This window comes from Oncorhynchus gorbuscha, unplaced genomic scaffold (assembly GCF_021184085.1).
Source record: "Oncorhynchus gorbuscha isolate QuinsamMale2020 ecotype Even-year unplaced genomic scaffold, OgorEven_v1.0 Un_scaffold_7301, whole genome shotgun sequence".
Lineage (NCBI taxonomy): Eukaryota > Metazoa > Chordata > Actinopteri > Salmoniformes > Salmonidae > Oncorhynchus > Oncorhynchus gorbuscha.
The window spans coordinates 1-18028 of NW_025750714.1; the positions used below are offsets into that span (position 1 = coordinate 1).

Below are 18028 nucleotides of genomic sequence, written 5' to 3' on the forward strand. Positions count from 1 at the left end.
GTCTGGGGGACTCGTTCTCCAGTAGTAGTCTGGGGGACTCGTTCTCCTGTAGTAGTCTGGGGGACTCGCTCTCCAGTAGTAGTCTGGGGACTCGTTCTCCAGTAGTAGTCTGGGGACTCGTTCTCCAGTAGTAGTCTGGGGGACTCGTTCTCCAGTAGTAGTCTGGGGGACTCGTTCTCCGGTCGTAGTCTGGGGGACTCGTTCTCCGGTCGTAGTCTGGGGGACTCGTTCTCCGGTCGTAGTCTGGGGGACTCGTTCTCCGGTCGTAGTCTGGGGGACTCGTTCTCCGGTCGTAGTCTGGGGGACTCGTTCTCCGGTCGTAGTCTGGGGGACTCGTTCTCCGGTCGTAGTCTGGGGGACTCGTTCTCCGGTCGTGGTCTGGGGGACTCGTTCTCCGGTCGTGGTCTGGGGGACTCGTTCTCCGGTCGTGGTCTGGGGGACTCGTTCTCCGGTCGTGGTCTGGGGGACTCGTTCTCCGGTCGTGGTCCGGGGGACTCGTTCTCCGGTAGCGGTCCGGGGACTCGTTCTCGGTCGTGGTCTGGGGACTCGTTCTCCGACTCCGGGACTTTCTCCGGTAGCGGTCCGGGGACTCGGACGGTCCGGGGACTTCTTCCGGTAGCGGTCCGGGGACTCGTTCTCCGGTAGCGGTCCGGGGGACTCGTTCTCCGGTAGCGGTCCGGGGGACTCGTTCTCCGGTAGCGGTCCGGGGGACTCGTTCTCCGGTAGCGGTCCGGGGGACTCGTTCTCCGGTAGCGGTCCGGGGGACTCGTTCTCCGGTAGCGGTCCGGGGGACTCGTTCCTCCGGTAGCGGTCCGGGGGACTCGTCCTCCGGGAGCGGTCCGGGGGACTCGTCCTCCGGTAGCGGTCCGGGGGACTCGTCCTCCGGTAGCGGTCCGGGGGACTCGTCCTCCGGTAGCGGTCCGGGGGACTCGTCCTCCGGTAGCGGTCCGGGGGACTCGTCCTCCGGTAGCGGTCCGGGGGACTCGTCCTCCGGTAGCGGTCCGGGGGACTCGTCCTCCGGTAGCGGCGGTCCGGGGGACTCGTCCTCCGGTAGCGGCGGTCCGGGGGACTCGTCCTCCGGTAGCGGCGGTCCGGGGGACTCGTCCTCCGGTAGCGGTCCGGGGGACTCCTCCCGGTAGCGGCCCGGGGGACTCGTCCTCCGGTAGCGGCGGTCCGGGGGACTCGTCCTCCGGTAGCGGCTGTCCGGGGGACTCGTCCTCCGGTAGCGGCTGTCCGGGGGACTCGTCCTCCGGTAGCGGCTGTCCGGGGGACTCGTCCTCCGGTAAGTCCGGGGGGACTCGTCCTCCGGTAGTCCGGGGACTCGTCCTCCGGTAGCGGTTGTCCGGGGGACTCGTCCTCCGGTAGCGGTTGTCCGGGGGACTCGTCCTCCGGTAGCGGTTGTCCGGGGGACTCGTCCTCCGGTAGCGGTTGTCCGGGGGACTCGTCCTCCGGTAGCGGTTGTCCGGGGGACTCGTCCTCCGGTAGCGGTTGTCCGGGGACCTCGTCCTCCGGTAGCGGCTGTCCGGGGGACTCGTCCCTCCGGTAGCGGTTGTCGGGGACTGTCCGGGGGACTCGTCCTCCGGTAGCGGTGTCCCGGGGGACTCGTCCTCCGGTAGCGGTTGTCCGGGGGACTCGTCCTCCGGTAGCGGTTGTCCGGGGGACTCGTCCTCCGGTAGCGGTTGTCCGGGGGACTCGTCCTCCGGTAGCGGTTGTCCGGGGGACTCGGATGCTCAGCACACTAAAACTCAAGCTCAAGGCTACTCCAGAACCACAACACACCAGTAACCCCAGCTTCTCTCTATGCCCCCCTCCCTCCAGGAGCAGTAACTGTGTGGGTCTCTCTGCCCCGCCCCTCTCGGCCCTCATCACGCCGGAACCCGTCCGTCACTACCGGATCCCTGACCTCCCATTGGACAGCAGCCTGCTGTTTGAGTTCCTGCTCTTCCTCTACCTGCTGGTGGCGCTGTTTGTTCAGTATATTAATATCTACAGGACTGTGTGGTGGTACCCTTATAGTCACCCTGCTGCCTCCACCTCTCTGGTGAGTAGTAGTGAACACACACAGAGATAACCTACAACTCTGTTGAGTAGTAGTGAACACAAACAGAGAGAACCTACAACTCTGTTGAGTAGTAGTGAACACAAACAGAGAGAACCTACAACTCTGTTGAGTAGTAGTCAACACACACAGAGATAACCTACAACTCTGTTGAGTAGTAGTCAACACACACAGAGATAACCTACAACTCTGTTGAGTAGTAGTGAACACACACAGAGATAACCTACAACTCTGGTGAGTAGTAGTCAACACACACAGAGATAACTTACAACTCTGGTGAGTAGTAGTCAACACACACAGAGATAACCTACAACTCTGGTGAGTAGTAGTCAACACACACAGAGATAACCTACAACTCTGTTGAGTAGTAGTCAACACACACAGAGATAACCTACAACTCTGGTGAGTAGTAGTCAACACACCTTCAGTCTGTTTGTTGTCTCCTCTCTGCAGAACTTCCATTTGATGGACTACCACCTGGCTATCTTCATCACAGTGATGCTGGCCAGGAGACTGGTGTGGACTATAGTGTCAGAGGTATCTCTCTCTACCTCTCTACCTCTCTCTTTCTACCTCTCTCTTTCTACCTCTCTCTCTTTCTACCTCTCTCTCTTTCTACCCCTCTCTCTCTCTTTCTACCCCTCTCTCTCTCTTTCTACCCCTCTCTCTCTCTTTCTACCCCTCTCTCTCTCTTTCTACCCCTCTCTCTCTCTCTTTCTACCCCTCTCTCTCTCTCTTTCTACCCCTCTCTCTCTCTCTTTCTACCCCTCTCTCTCTCTCTTTCTACCCCTCTCTCTCTCTCTTTCTTCTCTCTCTCTTTCTACCCCTCTCTCTCTCTCTTCTACCCCTCTCTCTCTCTCTTCTACCCCTCTCTCTCTCTCTTTCTACCCCTCTCTCTCTCTCTTTCTACCCCTCTCTCTCTCTTTCTACCCCTCTCTCTCTTCTTTCTACCCCTCTCTCTCTCTTTCTACCCCTCTCTCTCTCTCTCTCTACCCCTCTCTCTCTCTCTTTCTACCCCTCTCTCTCTCTCTTTCTACCCCTCTCTCTCTCTCTTTCTACCCCTCTCTCTCTCTCTGTCTTTCTACCTCTCTCTCTTTCTCTCTCTCTCTTTCTACCTCTCTCCCTTCCTCAACTTTATCTGCCTTTTCATCAGCTGTTTCTAAACTGGTTGCATCATGTTTGTGGTGTAGTCGTAGGGAATGGAGTGAACTTGTTTCTAGTATTTAGGCCTACGCTGATCCTCCACAGGAGTTGCATCGTTCGTGTGTGACTGGCTTAGTATTGTTGTGTCTGGCCAGGGTTGTGTGTGTTTGACTGACTTGTGCTTTATATTGAGTATTGTGGTCTTGTTATGTCCGAGTTAAGAGCTTAGTGTGTAGCGATGCATTGTGGTTGATTGTGCTGTCTGTCGGTGGATCGTGTTTGTATAACCTCTAACCTGTGCGTGTGTTTCTCTGTCTGTCTCTGTCCCCCCCCCCCCCCCCCACCAGGCCTCTCAGACCAGTCCATGTTCCTTGGTACGGTACGTGGTTCTGATCGCAGCACGGCTCAGCCTCCTCACTCTGTGTGGCTGGGTTCTCTGTTGGACCCTGGTCAACCTGTTCAAGAACCACTCGGTGCTCAACCTGCTCTTCCTTGGATACCCGTGAGTGTCTGTGTTCAGAGAGTGGAGCTACCAGAGGTTTCAGACTAGTTACTGTAGGACAGCAGAGATGGTGTGTGTACTGGGAAGTAGTGTAGTGTGTTTTATTGTTATTCAGAGATGATGTGTGTTTACTGGGAAGTAGTGTAGTGTGTTTTATTGTAATTCAGAGATGATGTGTGTACTGTGAAGTAGTTTAGTGTGTTTTATTGTTATTCAGAGATGATGTGTGTACTGGGAAGTAGTGTAGTGTGTTTTATTGTAATTCAGAGATGGTGTGTGTACTGGGAAGTCATGTGTTTTATTGTTCTCCATTATCTAGTTGATCACAGTGTCATATTCTCCATTATCTAGTTGATCACAGTGTCATATTCTCCATTATCTAGTTGATCACAGTGTCATATTCTCCATTATCTAGTTGATCAGTGTCATATTCTCATTATCTAGTTGATCACAGTGTCATATTTTCATTATCTAGTTGATCACAGTGTCATATTTTCATTATCTAGTTGATCACAGTGTCATATTTTCATTATCTAGTTGATCACAGTGTCATATTCTCCATTATTTATTTATTTTTTATATATTTTTTTCACCTTTATTTAACCAGGTAGGCTAGTTGAGAACAAGTTCTCATTTGCAACTGCGACCTGGCCAAGATAAAGCATAGCAGTGTGAACAGACAACACAGAGTTACACATGGAGTAAACCATTAACAAGTCAATAACACAGTAGAAAAGAATGGGCAGTCTATATACAATGTGTGCAAAAGGCATGAGGAGGTAGGCGAATAATACAATTTTGCAGATTAACACTGGAGTGATAAATGATCAGATGGTCATGTACAGGTAGAGATATTGGTGTGTAAAAGAGCAGAAAGGTAAATAAATAAAAAACAGTGTAAAAACAGTATGGGAATGAGGTAGGTGAAAATGGGTGGGCTATTTACCAATAGACTATGTACAGCTGCAGCGATCGGTTAGCCGCTCAGATAGCTGATGTTTGAAGTTGGTGAGGGAGATAAAAGTTTCCAACTTCAGCGATTTTTGCAGTTCGTTCCAGTCGCAGAGTACTGGAACGAAAGGCGGCCAAATGAGGTGTTGGCTTTAGGGATGATCAGTGAGATACACCTGCTGGAGCGCGTGCTACGGATGGGTGTTGCCATCGTGACCAGTGAACTGAGATAAGGCGGAGCTTTACCTAGCATGGACTTGTAGATGACCTGGAGCCAGTGGGTCTGGCGACGAGTATGTAGTGAGGGCCAGCCGACTAGAGCATACAAGTCGCAGTGGTGGGTGGTATAAGGTGCTTTAGTGACAAAACGGATGGCACTGTGATAGACTGCATCCAGTTTGCTGAGTAGAGTGTTGGAAGCCATTTTGTAGATGACATCGCCGAAGTCGAGGATCGGTAGGATAGTCAGTTTTACTAGGGTAAGCTTGGCGGCGTGAGTGAAGGAGGCTTTGTTGCGGAATAGAAAGCCGACTCTTGATTTGATTTTCGATTGGAGATGTTTGATGTGAGTCTGGAAGGAGAGTTTGCAGTCTAGCCAGACACCTAGGTACTTATAGATGTCCACATATTCAAGGTCGGAACCATCCAGGGTGGTGATGCTAGTCGGGCATGCGGGTGCAGGCAGCGATCGGTTGAAAAGCATGCATTTGGTTTTACTCGCGTTTAAGAGCAGTTGGAGGCCACGGAAGGAGTGCTGTGTGGCATTGAAGCACGTTTGGAGGTTAGATAGCACAGTGTCCAATGACGGGCCGAAAGTATATAGAATGGTGTCGTCTGCGTAGAGGTGGATCAGGGAATCGCCCGCAGCAAGAGCAACATCATTGATATATACAGAGAAAAGAGTCGGCCCGAGAATTGAACCCTGTGGCACCCCCAGAGACTGCCAGAGGACCGGACAGCATGCCCTCCGATTTGACACACTGAACTCTGTCTGCAAAGTAATTGGTGAACCAGGCAAGGCAGTCATCCGAAAAACCGAGGCCATTGAGTCTGCCGATAAGAATATGGTGATTGACAGAGTCGAAAGCCTTGGCGAGGTCGATGAAGACGGCTGCACAGTACTGTCTTTTATCGATGGCGGTTATGATGTCGTTTAGTACCTTGAGCGTGGCTGAGGTGCACCCGTGACCGGCTCGGAAACCAGATTGCATAGCGGAGAAGGTACAGTGGGATTCGAGATGGTCAGTGACCTGTTTGTTGACTTGGGTTTCGAAGACTTTAGATAGGCAGGGCAGGATGGATATAGGTCTGTAACAGTTTGGGTCCAGGGTGTCTCCCCCTTTAAAGAGGGGGATGACTGCGGCAGCTTTCCAATTCTTGGGGATCTCAGACGATATGAAAGAGAGGTTGAACAGACTGGTAATAGGGGTTGCGACAATGGCGGCAGATAGTTTCAGAAATAGAGGGTCCATATTATCAAGCCCAGCTGATTTGTACGGGTCCAGGTTTTGCAGCTCTTTCAGAACATCTGCTATCTGGATTTGGGTAAAGGAGAACCTGGAGAGGCTTGGGGGCGAGGAGCTGCGGGGGGGCGGATCTGTTGGCCGAGGTTGGAGTAGCCAGACGGAAGGCATGGCCAGCCGTTGAGAAGTGCTTATTGAAGTTTTCGATAATCATGGATTTATCGGTGGAGACCGTGTTACCTAGCCTCAGTGCAGTGGGCAGCTGGGAGGTGGTGCTCTTGTTCTCCATGGACTTCACAGTGTCCCAGAACTTTTTGGAGTTGGAGCTACAGGATGCAAACTTCTGCCTGAAGAATCTGACCTTAGCTTTCCTGACTGACTGAGTGTATTGGTTCCTGACTTCCCTAAACAGTTGCATATCACGGGGGCTATTCGATGCTATTGCAGTCCGCCACAGGATGTTTTTGTGCTGGTCGAGGGCGGTCAGGTCTGGAGTGAAACAAGGGCTGTATCTGTTCTTAGTTCTGCATTTTTTGAACGGAGCATGCTTATCTAAAATGGTGAGGAAGTTACTTTTAAAGAATGACCAGGCATCCTCAACTGACGGGATAAGGTCAATGTCCTTCCATATCTAGTTGATCACTGTCATATTCTCCATTGTCTAGTTGATCACTGTCATATTCTCCATTGTCTAGTTGATCACTCATATTCTCCATTGTCTAGTTGATCACTGTCATTCTCCATTATCTAGTTGATCACTGTCATATTCTCCATTGTCTAGTTGATCACTGTCATATTCTCCATTGTCTAGTTGATCACTGTCATTCTCCATTATCTAGTTGATCACTGTCTTATTCTCCATTATCTAGTTGATCAGTGTCATTTTCTCCATTATCTAGTTGATCACAGTGTCATATTCTCCATTATCTAGTTGATCAGTGTCATTTTCTCCATTATCTAGTTGATCACAGTGTCATATTCTCCATTATCTAGTTGGTCACAGTGTCATATTCTCCATTATCTAGTTGATCACAGTGTCATATTCTCCATTGTCTAGTTGATCAGTGTCATATTCTCCATTGTCTAGTTGATCACAGTGTCATATTCTCCATTATCTAGTTGATCAGTGTCATATTCTCCATTATCTAGTTGATCACAGTGTCATATTCTCCATTATCTAGTTGATCAGTGTCATATTCTCCATTATCTAGTTGATCACAGTGTCATATCCTCCATTATCTAGTTGATCACAGTGTCATATTCTCCATTATCTAGTTGATCATATTCTCCATTATCTAGTTGTCATGTCATATTCTCCATTATCTAGTTGATCACAGTGTCATATTCTCCATTGTCTAGTTGATCAGTGTCATATTCTCCATTGTCTAGTTGATCAGTGTCATATTCTCCATTATCTAATTGATCACAGTGTCATATTCTCCATTATCTAGTTGATCAGTGTCATATTCTCCATTATCTAGTTGATCACAGTGTCATATTCTCCATTGTCTAGTTGATCACAGTGTCATATTCTCCATTATCTAGTTGATCACAGTGTCATATTCTCCATTATCTAGTTGATCACAGTGTCATATTCTCCATTATCTAGTTGATCAGTGTCATATTCTCCATTGTCTAGTTGATCACAGTGTCATATTCTCCATTATCTAGTTGATCACTGTGTCATATACTCCATTATCTAGTTGATCACAGTGTCATATTCTCCATTATCTAGTTGATCACAGTGTCATATTCTCCATTATCTAGTTGATCACAGTGTCATATTCTCCATTATCTAGTTGATCACAGTGTCATATTCTCCATTATCTAGTTGATCACAGTGTGATCACAGTGTCATATTCTCCATTATCTAGTTGATCACAGTGTCATATTCTCCATTATCTAGTTGATCACAGTGTCATATTCTCCATTATCTAGTTGATCACAGTGTCATATTCTCCATTATCTAGTTGATCACAGTGTCATATTCTCCATTATCTAGTTGATCACTGTGTCATATTCTCCATTATCTAGTTGATCACTGTGTCATATTCTCCATTATCTAGTTGATCACTGTGTCATCTAGTTGATCACTGTGTCATATTCTCCATTATCTAGTTGATCACAGTGTCATATTCTCCATTATCTAGTTGATCACAGTGTCATATTCTCCATTATCTAGTTGATCACAGTGTCATATTCTCCATTATCTAGTTGATCACAGTGTCATATTCTCCATTATCTAGTTGATCACAGTGTCATATTCTCCATTATCTAGTTGATCACAGTGTCATATTCTCCATTATCTAGTTGATCACAGTGTCATATTCTCCATTATCTAGTTGATCACAGTGTCATATTCTCCATTATCTAGTTGATCACAGTGTCATATTCTCCATTATCTAGTTGATCACAGTGTCATATTCTCCATTATCTAGTTGATCACAGTGTCATATTCTCCATTATCTAGTTGATCACAGTGTCATATTCTCCATTATCTAGTTGATCACAGTGTCATATTCTCCATTATCTAGTTGATCACAGTGTCATATTCTCCATTATCTAGTTGATCACAGTGTCATATTCTCCATTATCTAGTTGATCACAGTGTCATATTCTCCATTATCTAGTTGATCACAGTGTCATATTCTCCATTATCTAGTTGATCACAGTGTCATATTCTCCATTATCTAGTTGATCACAGTGTCATATTCTCCATTATCTAGTTGATTTAACACATGGTTCTTTATTTCCCGTTGTCCTCTCTCTCTTTCTCTCTCCTCTCTTTCATTTTTCTCTTTCGCTCTCTCCTTTCTCTCTCTCTTTCATCCCTGTCTCTCTGTGCGTCAGGTTTGGGGTGTATGTTCCCCTGTGTTGCTTCCATCAGGAGAGTAGGGCCCAGCCAGTGCCTTCAGACTGTGGTTACTCAGACCAGGACCTGTCCCACGGGCCCTTCTTCAGGTAAACATAAACACACACACACTCCCCTTATTCAGGTAAACATAAACACACACACTCTCCTTATTCAGGTAAACATAAACACACACACTCTCCTTATTCAGGTAAACATAAACACACACACTCCCCTTATTCAGGTAAACATAAACACACACACTCTCCTTATTCAGGTAAACTTAAACACACACACTCCCCTTATTCAGGTAAACATAAACACACACACTCTACTTATTCAGGTAAACATAAACACACACACTCCCCTTCTTCAGGTAAACATAAACACACACACTCTCCTTATTCAGGTAAACATAAACACACACACTCCCCTTATTCAGGTAAACATAAACACACATACTCTCCTTATTCAGGTAAACATAAACACACATACTCTCCTTATTCAGGTAAACATAAACACACATACTCCCCATATTCAGGTAAACATAAACACACACACTCCCCATATTCAGGTAAACATAAACACACACACTCCCCATATTCAGGTAAACATAAACACACACACTCCCCTTATTCAGGTAAACACACACTCTCCTTATTCAGGTAAACACACACTCTCCTTATTCAGGTAAACATAAACACACACACTCCCCTTATTCAGGTAAACATAAACACACACACTCCCCATATTCAGGTAAACACACACTCTCCTTATTCAGGTAAACATAAACACACACACTCCCCATATTCAGGTAAACACACACTCTCCTTATTCAGGTAAACATAAACACACACACTCTCCTTATTCAGGTAAACATAAACACACACATTCCCACAAGTACCATAGAGAGTACACTGCAAAGAGACAACAATGTGATATCATGTCATGTGACGTTTTCATGAATGCAATAATAGTGTCATTTGGCTTTTGTCTGATCTGTTTTATTTCTGTGTCTGTATTAATAATGTCAGTAGGAGCGCTGGGCCCCGTATCCACAAAGAGGCTCAGAGTAGAAAATTGGTCTTAAGTGCTGAGAATAGAGAATCTCCGGCTCTTATGGTTCAGAATACGAGTTATTCATGAAACCTCTAGTCGTAAGAGTCCTACCTAGTTGACAGATCTTTAGGACACCAGCTGTCCTAATCAATTACCAGTTACCAGCAGGCTTCTTCTTTATGAGAATCATTATTTTAAAACAAACTTCTTGATAATAGGGAAGGGCAGTGAGTCAGTGGTACCTGCGCCATAGTCAGGCAGTTGCTTTGGAGATGTTGAAAGAATGTTTTGATATTTCTGTATGATAAATCTAGACTTAAATGCAACATTTTCAATTGTCATTTTTATTTTAAAAAATGTACACCTTTTTCTCCCCAATTTTTGGATCCAATTGGTAGTTACAGTCTTGTCTTATCGCTGCAACTACCGTACGGCCTCGGGAGAGGTCAAAGGTCAAGAGCCGTACGTCCTCTGAAACACAACCCAATCATGCCGCACTGCTTCTTGACACAATGCCCTCTTAACCCGGAAGCCAGCCGCACCAATGTGTCGGAGGAAACGCCATACACCTGGCCAGCGTGCACTGCGCCCGGCCCGTCACAGGAGTCGCTAGTGCGCAATGGGACAAGGATATCCCTGCCGGTAAAACCCTCCCCTAACCCGGACGAAGCTGGGCCAATTGTGCGCTGCCCCATGGGCCTCCCGGTCGCGGGTGGCTGCGACAGAGCCTGGACTCAAACCCAGAATCTCTAGTGGCACAGCGATGCACTGTGATGCAGTACCTTAGACTGCTGCTCCACTCATGAGGCAACGCAGCAGTATCTTTGACAGTGATTTCACATGAGGCCTATTTCACATAATATAATAAATAATCACATTTTTATTTTTATTATTTAATTAACCTACACCATGTTATTTCTAGTTATCCCTTTGGAGCACAATATCACATTGTTAAAAAGGTGCCCAGATTGGATATGCCTATAAATTGGGCAGCTGAAGGCATCTAGGGCCTATGTTAACTTTTGATTGTGTTCGGGAAAAGAATTATAGACCTTTCAAACGTTGTATGCAACATTATCATACATGATCAGAATGAGTTATTAAAAAACTGGTTATGCTTGCCAACATATTCATCCACAGTTAAGAGAAGGAAGTGATCGTGTCATGTGACAAGGATATCAAACGTTTTATCAATGTTTTAATGTACAGACGGTCACTGTGGTTGTCTGACGCATGCTATTGGGTTCAGAGTGAGGGATTATTCTCCATCCACTGTGGTTGTCTGACACATGCTATTGGGTTCAGAGTGAGGGATTATTCTCCATCCACTGTGGTTGTCTGACACATGCTATTGGGTTCAGAGTGAGGGATTATTCTCCATCCACTGTGGTTGTCTGACACATGCTAATGGGTTCAGAGTGAGGGATTATTCTCCATCCACTGTGGTTGTCTGACACATGCTATTGGGTTCAGAGTGAGGGATTATTCTCCATCCACTGTGGTTGTCTGACACATGCTATTGGGTTCAGAGTGAGGGATTATTCTCCATCCACTGTGGTTGTCTGACACATGCTATTGGGTTCAGAGTGAGGGATTATTCTCCATCCACTGTGGTTGTCTGACACATGCTATTGGGTTCAGAGTGAGGGATTATTCTCCATCCACTGTGGTTGTCTGACACATGCTATTGGGTTCAGAGGTTATTCTCCATCCACTGTGGTTGTCTGACACATGCTATTGGGTTCAGAGTGAGGGATTATTCTCCATCCACTGTGGTTGTCTGACACATGCTATTGGGTTCAGAGTGAGGGATTATTCTCCATCCACTGTGGTTGTCTGACACATGCTATTGGGTTCAGAGTGAGGGATTATTCTCCATCCACTGTGGTTGTCTGACACATGCTATTGGGTTCAGAGTGAGGGATTATTCTCCATCCACTGTGGTTGTCTGACACATGCTATTGGGTTCAGAGTGAGGGATTATTCTCCATCCACTGTGGTTGTCTGACACATGCTATTGGGTTCAGAGGGATTATTCTCCATCCACTGTGGTTGTCTGACACATGCTATTGGGTTCAGGGAGGGATTATTCTCCATCCACTGTGGTTGTCTGACACATGCTATTGGGTTCAGAGTGAGGGATTATTCTCCATCCACTGTGGTTGTCTGACACATGCTATTGGGTTCAGAGTGAGGGATTATTCTCCATCCACTGTGGTTGTCTGACACATGCTATTGGGTTCAGAGTGAGGGATTATTCTCCATCCACTGTCTGACACATGCTATTGGGTTCTTATTCTCCATCCACTGTGGTTGTCTGACACATGCTATTGGGTTCAGAGTGAGGGATTATTCTCCATCCACTGTGGTTGTCTGACACATGCTATTGGGTTCAGAGTTGAGGGATTATTCTCCATCCACTGTGGTTGTCTGACACATGCTATTGGGTTTATTCATCCAGTGGTTGTCTGAGGGATTATTCTCCATCCACTGTGGTTGTCTGACACATGCTATTGGGTTCATGAGGGATTATTCTCCATCCACTGGGTTGTCTGACACATGCTATTGGGTTCAGAGTGAGGTTATTCTCCATCCACTGTGGTTGTCTGACACATGCTATTGGGTTCAGAGTGTGGTTGTCTGACACATGCTATTGGGTTCAGAGTGAGGGATTATTCTCCATCCACTGTGGTTGTCTGACACATGCTATTGGGTTCAGAGTGAGGGATTATTCTCCATCATTGGATGTTGCCAATTATTTTAATGATTACTTAATGGCAAACTTAGGCAGGAAATGCCAACAACGAACAGTGAGTGATCCATAGTATTCATACATAGAAAAACTGATAATGAAACAATGTTTTTCTAAGTTATAATTTTGTGAAGTTGGTCTGGGAGAGGTGGAATAATTGTTATCGATCAATAATGACCAACCTCCTGGCATTGACAACTTAGATGGAAAGCTACATGGGAGTGGCTCTAGAGTCAGCTACCATCCCATCTGTCATATCTTTAATCTGAGCCCCGAGGAAAGTCTTTGTCCTCAGGCCTGAAGGGAAGCCAAAGTCATTCCACTACCCAAGAGTGGTAAAGCGGCTTTTACTGGTTCTAACAGCAGACCAATCAGCTGGCTGCCAGCTCTTAGCAAACTGTTGGGGGAATTGTTTTTGGCCAAATACAATGCTGTTTCTCTGTAAACAAATTAACAACAGACTTTCAGCATGCTTATAGAGAAGGGCACTCAATATGTACTGCACTGACACAAATGACTGACTGGTTGAAAGAAATTGATATTAAGAAGATTGTGGGAGCTGTACTGTTAGATTTCAGTGCAGCCTTTGATATTATTGACCATAACCTGTTGTTGAGAAGTTGTGTGTTGTAGCTTTTCAACCTCTGCCATATCGTGGATTCAGAGCCATCAATCTAATAGAGCTCAGAGGGTTTTCTTTAATGGAAGCTTCTCTAATGTCAAACATGTAAATTGTGGTGTACCGCAGGGCAGCTCTCTAGGCCCTCTACTCTTTTCTATTTCTACCAATGACCTGCCACTGGCATTAAACAAAGCATGTGTCCATGTATGCTGATGATTCAATCGTATACACATCAGAAACCACAGCTAATGAAGTCACTGAAACCCTTAACAAAGAGTCTGTTTTGGAATGGGTGGCCAGTAATAAACTGGTCCTGAACATCTCTAAAACTAAGCATTGTATTTGCTACAAATCATTCCCTAAGTTCTGGACCTCAGCTGAATCTGGTAATAAATGGTGTGGCTGTTGAACAAGTTGAGACAAAATTTAGTTGGCGTTACCTTAGATTGTAAACTGTCATGGTCAAAACATATAGATTTAATGGTTGTAAAGATGGGGAGGTGTCTGTCCGTAATAAAGAGATGCTCTGCTTTTTTGACACCACACTCCACAATGCAAGTCCTGCAGGCTCTAGTTTTATCTTATCTTGATTATTGTCCAGCCATGTGGTCAAGTGCTACAAAGTAAGACCTAGTTAACCTGCAGCTGGCCCAGAACAGAGCAGAACGTCTTGCTCTTCATTGTAATCAGAGGGATAATATTAAAACTATGCATGCCAGTCTCTCTTGGCTAAGAGCTGAGGAAAGACTGACTGCTAGGGCTAGGCGTTATACCGTATTTGACTATATACCAGTATTGATGCACGGACCGGTTTGGGTTTTTACTTTACCTTATATAACGGTATTGAATGTTTGGTTTGTTAAATGGGATACGCCGTGTGACACGCTCTTACCCCACCAGACATGCCACCAGGGGTCTTTTCACAGTTCCGAGGTCCAGAACATATTCAAGGAAACGTACAGTATTATACAGAGCCATGAGTGTATGGAACTCCCATCTCATTTAAAAAATATATATATAAAAAATATATATTTTATTTATTTAACCTTTATTTAACCAGGTAGACCAGTTGAGAACAAGTTCTCATTTGCAACTGCGACCTGGTCAAGATAAAGCAAATCAGTGCGACACAAACAACAGAGTTACACATGGAATAAATAAACATGCAGTCAAATGTGCAAATGAGGTAAGATAAGGGAGGTAAGGCAATAAATAGGCCATGGTGGTGAAGTAAATGACAAATTAGCAATTAAACACGAGTGATACCTGGAGACTGTAGAAAAAACTGATCCTAGATCATTCTTTCTTCTCTCTTCTCCCTCCAGGCCTAAGGACTTCCTAGCGTTACTAAGGGAGAACCTGAGAGAGCAGTTTACCACTCCAGGCCACATCCCCCACCACACCTGTCCCCAGCCCCCGTCTCCAGAACTCATCCGCAGCGAGGTGGAAGAACTCCGGAGCGACTTCAACCGTCGCATCAAGGAAGTTCTCTTCAACTCCCTCTTCAGCGCTTACTACGTAGCCTTCCTCCCCTCTGCTTCGTCAAGGTACAAACCCTAACCCTTACTACGTAGTCTTCCTCCCCCTCTGCTTCGTCAAGGTACAAACTCTAACCCTTACTACGTAGCCTTCCTCCCCCTCTGCTTCATCAAGGTACAAACTCTAACCCTTACTACGTAGCCTTCCTCCCCCTCTGCTTCGTCAAGGTACGTCACACTTCCTCTCTCTCCCTCTCCTTCCTCCACTCTTTCCCTCCCTCTAGCATGTTGCTGCTTTCCTTCTCCTCCCCATTATCCAAGGAACTGTCAACCCTGCTGGTACTCATCTCCCCTCTCCATTATCCAAGGAACTGTCAACCCTGCTGGTACTCATCTCCCCTCCCCGTTATCCAAGGAACTGTCAACCCTGCTGCTACTCAACTCCCCTCTCCGTTATCCAAGGAACTGTCAACCCTCTTGGTACTCATCTCCCCTCTCCGTTATCCAAGGAACTGTCAACCCTCCTGGTACTCATCTCCCTTCTCCGTTATCCAAGGAACTGTCAACCCTCTTGGTACTCATCTCCCCTCTCCGTTATCCAAGGAACTGTCAACCCTCCTGGTACTCATCTCCCTTCTCCGTTATCCAAGGAACTGTCAACCCTCCTGGTACTCATCTCCCCTCTCCGTTATCCAAGGAACTGTCAACCCTGCTGCTACTCAACTCCCCTCTCCGTTATCCAAGGAACTGTCAACCCTCTTGGTACTCATCTCCCCTCTCCGTTATCCAAGGAACTGTCAACCCTCTTGGTACTCATCTCCCCTCTCCGTTATCCAAGGAACTGTCAACCCTCTTGGTACTCATCTCCCCTCCGTTATCCAAGGAACTGTCAACCCTCTTGGTACTCATCTCCCCTCTCCGTTATCCAAGGAACTGTCAACCCTCTTGGTACTCATCTCCCCTCTCCGTTATCCAAGGAACTGTCAACCCTCTTGGTACTCATCTCCCCTCTCCGTTATCCAAGGAACTGTCAACCCTCTTGGTACTCATCTCCCTTCTCCGTTATCCAAGGAACTGTCAACCCTCTTGGTACTCATCTCCCTCTCCGTTATCCAAGGAACTGTCAACCCTCCTGGTACTCATCTCCCTTCTCCGTTATCCAAGGAACTGTCAACCCTCTTGGTACTCATCTCCCTCTCCGTTATCCAAGGAACTGTCAACCCTCTGGTACTCAACTCCCTCTCCGTTATCCAAGGAACTGTCAACCCTCTTGGTACTCATCTCCCCTCTCCGTTATCCAAGGAACTGTCAACCCTCTTGGTACTCATCTCCCTCTCCGTTATCCAAGGAACTGTCAACCCTCTGGTACTCATCTCCCTCTCCGTTATCCAAGGAACTGTCAACCCTCTTGGTACTCATCTCCCTCTCCGTTATCCAAGGAACTGTCAACCCTCTTGGTACTCATCTCCCCTCTCCGTTATCCAAGGAACTGTCAACCCTCTTGGTACTCCTCTTGGTACTCATCTCCCCTCTCCGTTATCCAAGGAACTGTCAACCCTCTTGGTACTCATCTCCCCTCTCCGTTATCCAAGGAACTGTCAACCCTCTTGGTACTCATCTCCCCTCTCCGTTATCCAAGGAACTGTCAACCCTCTTGGTACTCATCTCCCCTCTCCGTTATCCAAGGAACTGTCAACCCTCTTGGTACTCATCTCCCCTCTCCGTTATCCAAGGAACTGTCAACCCTCTTGGTACTCATCTCCATCTCTCTCCGTTATCCAAGGAACTGTCAACCCTCTTGGTACTCATCTCCTCTCCGTTATCCAAGGAACTGTCAACCCTCTTGGTACTCATCTCCCCTCTCCGTTATCCAAGGAACTGTCAACCCTCTTGGTACTCATCTCCCTCTCCGTTATCCAAGGAACTGTCAACCCTCTTGGTACTCATCTCCTCTCCGTTATCCAAGGAACTGTCAACCCTCTTGGTACTCATCTCCCCTCTCCGTTATCCAAGGAACTGTCAACCCTCTTGGTACTCATCTCCCCTCTCCGTTATCCAAGGAACTGTCAACCCTCTTGGTACTCATCTCCCCTCTCCGTTATCCAAGGAACTGTCAACCCTCTTGGTACTCATCTCACCTCCCCTGAGTCTTTGTGTGTTCAGTTTCCTCCTTCAGTCTCCAGGTATCCTAGGTGCTGTCTCCTGCGTTTGTGTTAAGGCCCCTGAACCCTAAAACGTGGTCTTCTCTCCCCCTCCAGAGTACCCAGTACTATGACATGCGCTGGTCCTGTGAGCACCTGATCATGGTGTGGATCAATGCGTTTGTGATGCTGATGAGCCAGCTGTTACCTCCCAGCTACTGTGACCTGCTGCACCGCTCTGCAGGCCACCTGGGGCGCTGGCAGAAGCTTGAGCACGGATTCTACAGCAACGCGCCACAGCATGTGTAGGTGGTCCCCACACACACACACACACTACTAGAGCAACGGCCTACAGCACGCTTAGGTGGTCCCCACACACACACACTACTACAGCAACGGCCTACAGCACGCTTAGGTGGTCCCCACACACACACTACTACAGCAACGGCCTACAGCACGCTTAGGTGGTCCCCACACACACACACACTACTACAGCAACGGCCTACAGCACGCTTAGGTGGTCCCCACACACACACACACACACTACTACAGCAACGGCCTACAGCACGCTTAGGTGGTCCCAACACACACACACACTACTACAGCAACGGCCTACAGCACGCTTAGGTGGTCCCCACACACACACTACTACAGCAACGGCCTACAGCACGCTTAGGTGGTCCCCACCCACACACACTACTACAGCAACGCGCCACAGCACGCTTAGGTGGTCCCCACACACACTTCTACAGCAACGACCCACAGCACGCTTAGGTGGTCCCCACACACACACACTTCTACAGCAACGACCCACAGCACGCTTAGGTGGTCCTCACACACACACACACTTCTACAGCAACGACCCACAGCACGCTTTAGGGGCCCCACACACACACTCACACACATACTTCTACAGCAACGCCCAGAGCACGCGCAGGGTCCCCACACACACACACACACACACACACACACACCTCTACAGCAACGACCCACAGCACGCTTAGGTG

The 18028-nt window shown here is 47.2% G+C and overlaps 2 protein-coding genes across 3 annotated transcripts; both read left to right on the plus strand.

The window, feature by feature from the left end:
• Positions 1 to 128: 128 nt before the first annotated feature.
• LOC124029694 (cell wall protein IFF6-like) lies at positions 129 to 1546 on the plus strand (the record flags this gene model as incomplete). The annotated part of the gene is made up of 4 exons (XM_046341316.1): positions 129 to 574; positions 646 to 1110; positions 1167 to 1282; positions 1313 to 1546. Coding segments are annotated over 4 exons (1261 nt in total), but the record flags the coding sequence as incomplete, so codon positions are not given.
• A 165-nt stretch (positions 1547 to 1711) lies between these two features.
• Positions 1712 to 17888, plus strand: LOC124029695 (transmembrane protein 39A-like). 2 transcript variants are annotated; one of them, XM_046341318.1, is made up of 7 exons: positions 1712 to 2041; positions 2513 to 2596; positions 3550 to 3704; positions 8969 to 9079; positions 14728 to 14925; positions 14978 to 15002; positions 17139 to 17888. In XM_046341318.1, the coding sequence occupies exons 1-7, from the start codon at positions 1727 to 1729 to the stop codon at positions 17328 to 17330; spliced, it is 1080 nt and encodes a 359-aa protein (XP_046197274.1). In that variant the 5' UTR covers positions 1712 to 1726; the 3' UTR covers positions 17331 to 17888. The 2 variants fall into 2 exon arrangements, with proteins under 2 accessions (XP_046197274.1, XP_046197273.1); XM_046341317.1 differs by lacking the exon at positions 14978 to 15002 and having other exon boundaries at positions 14728 to 14949; positions 17139 to 17886.
• Positions 17889 to 18028: the final 140 nt, after the last annotated feature.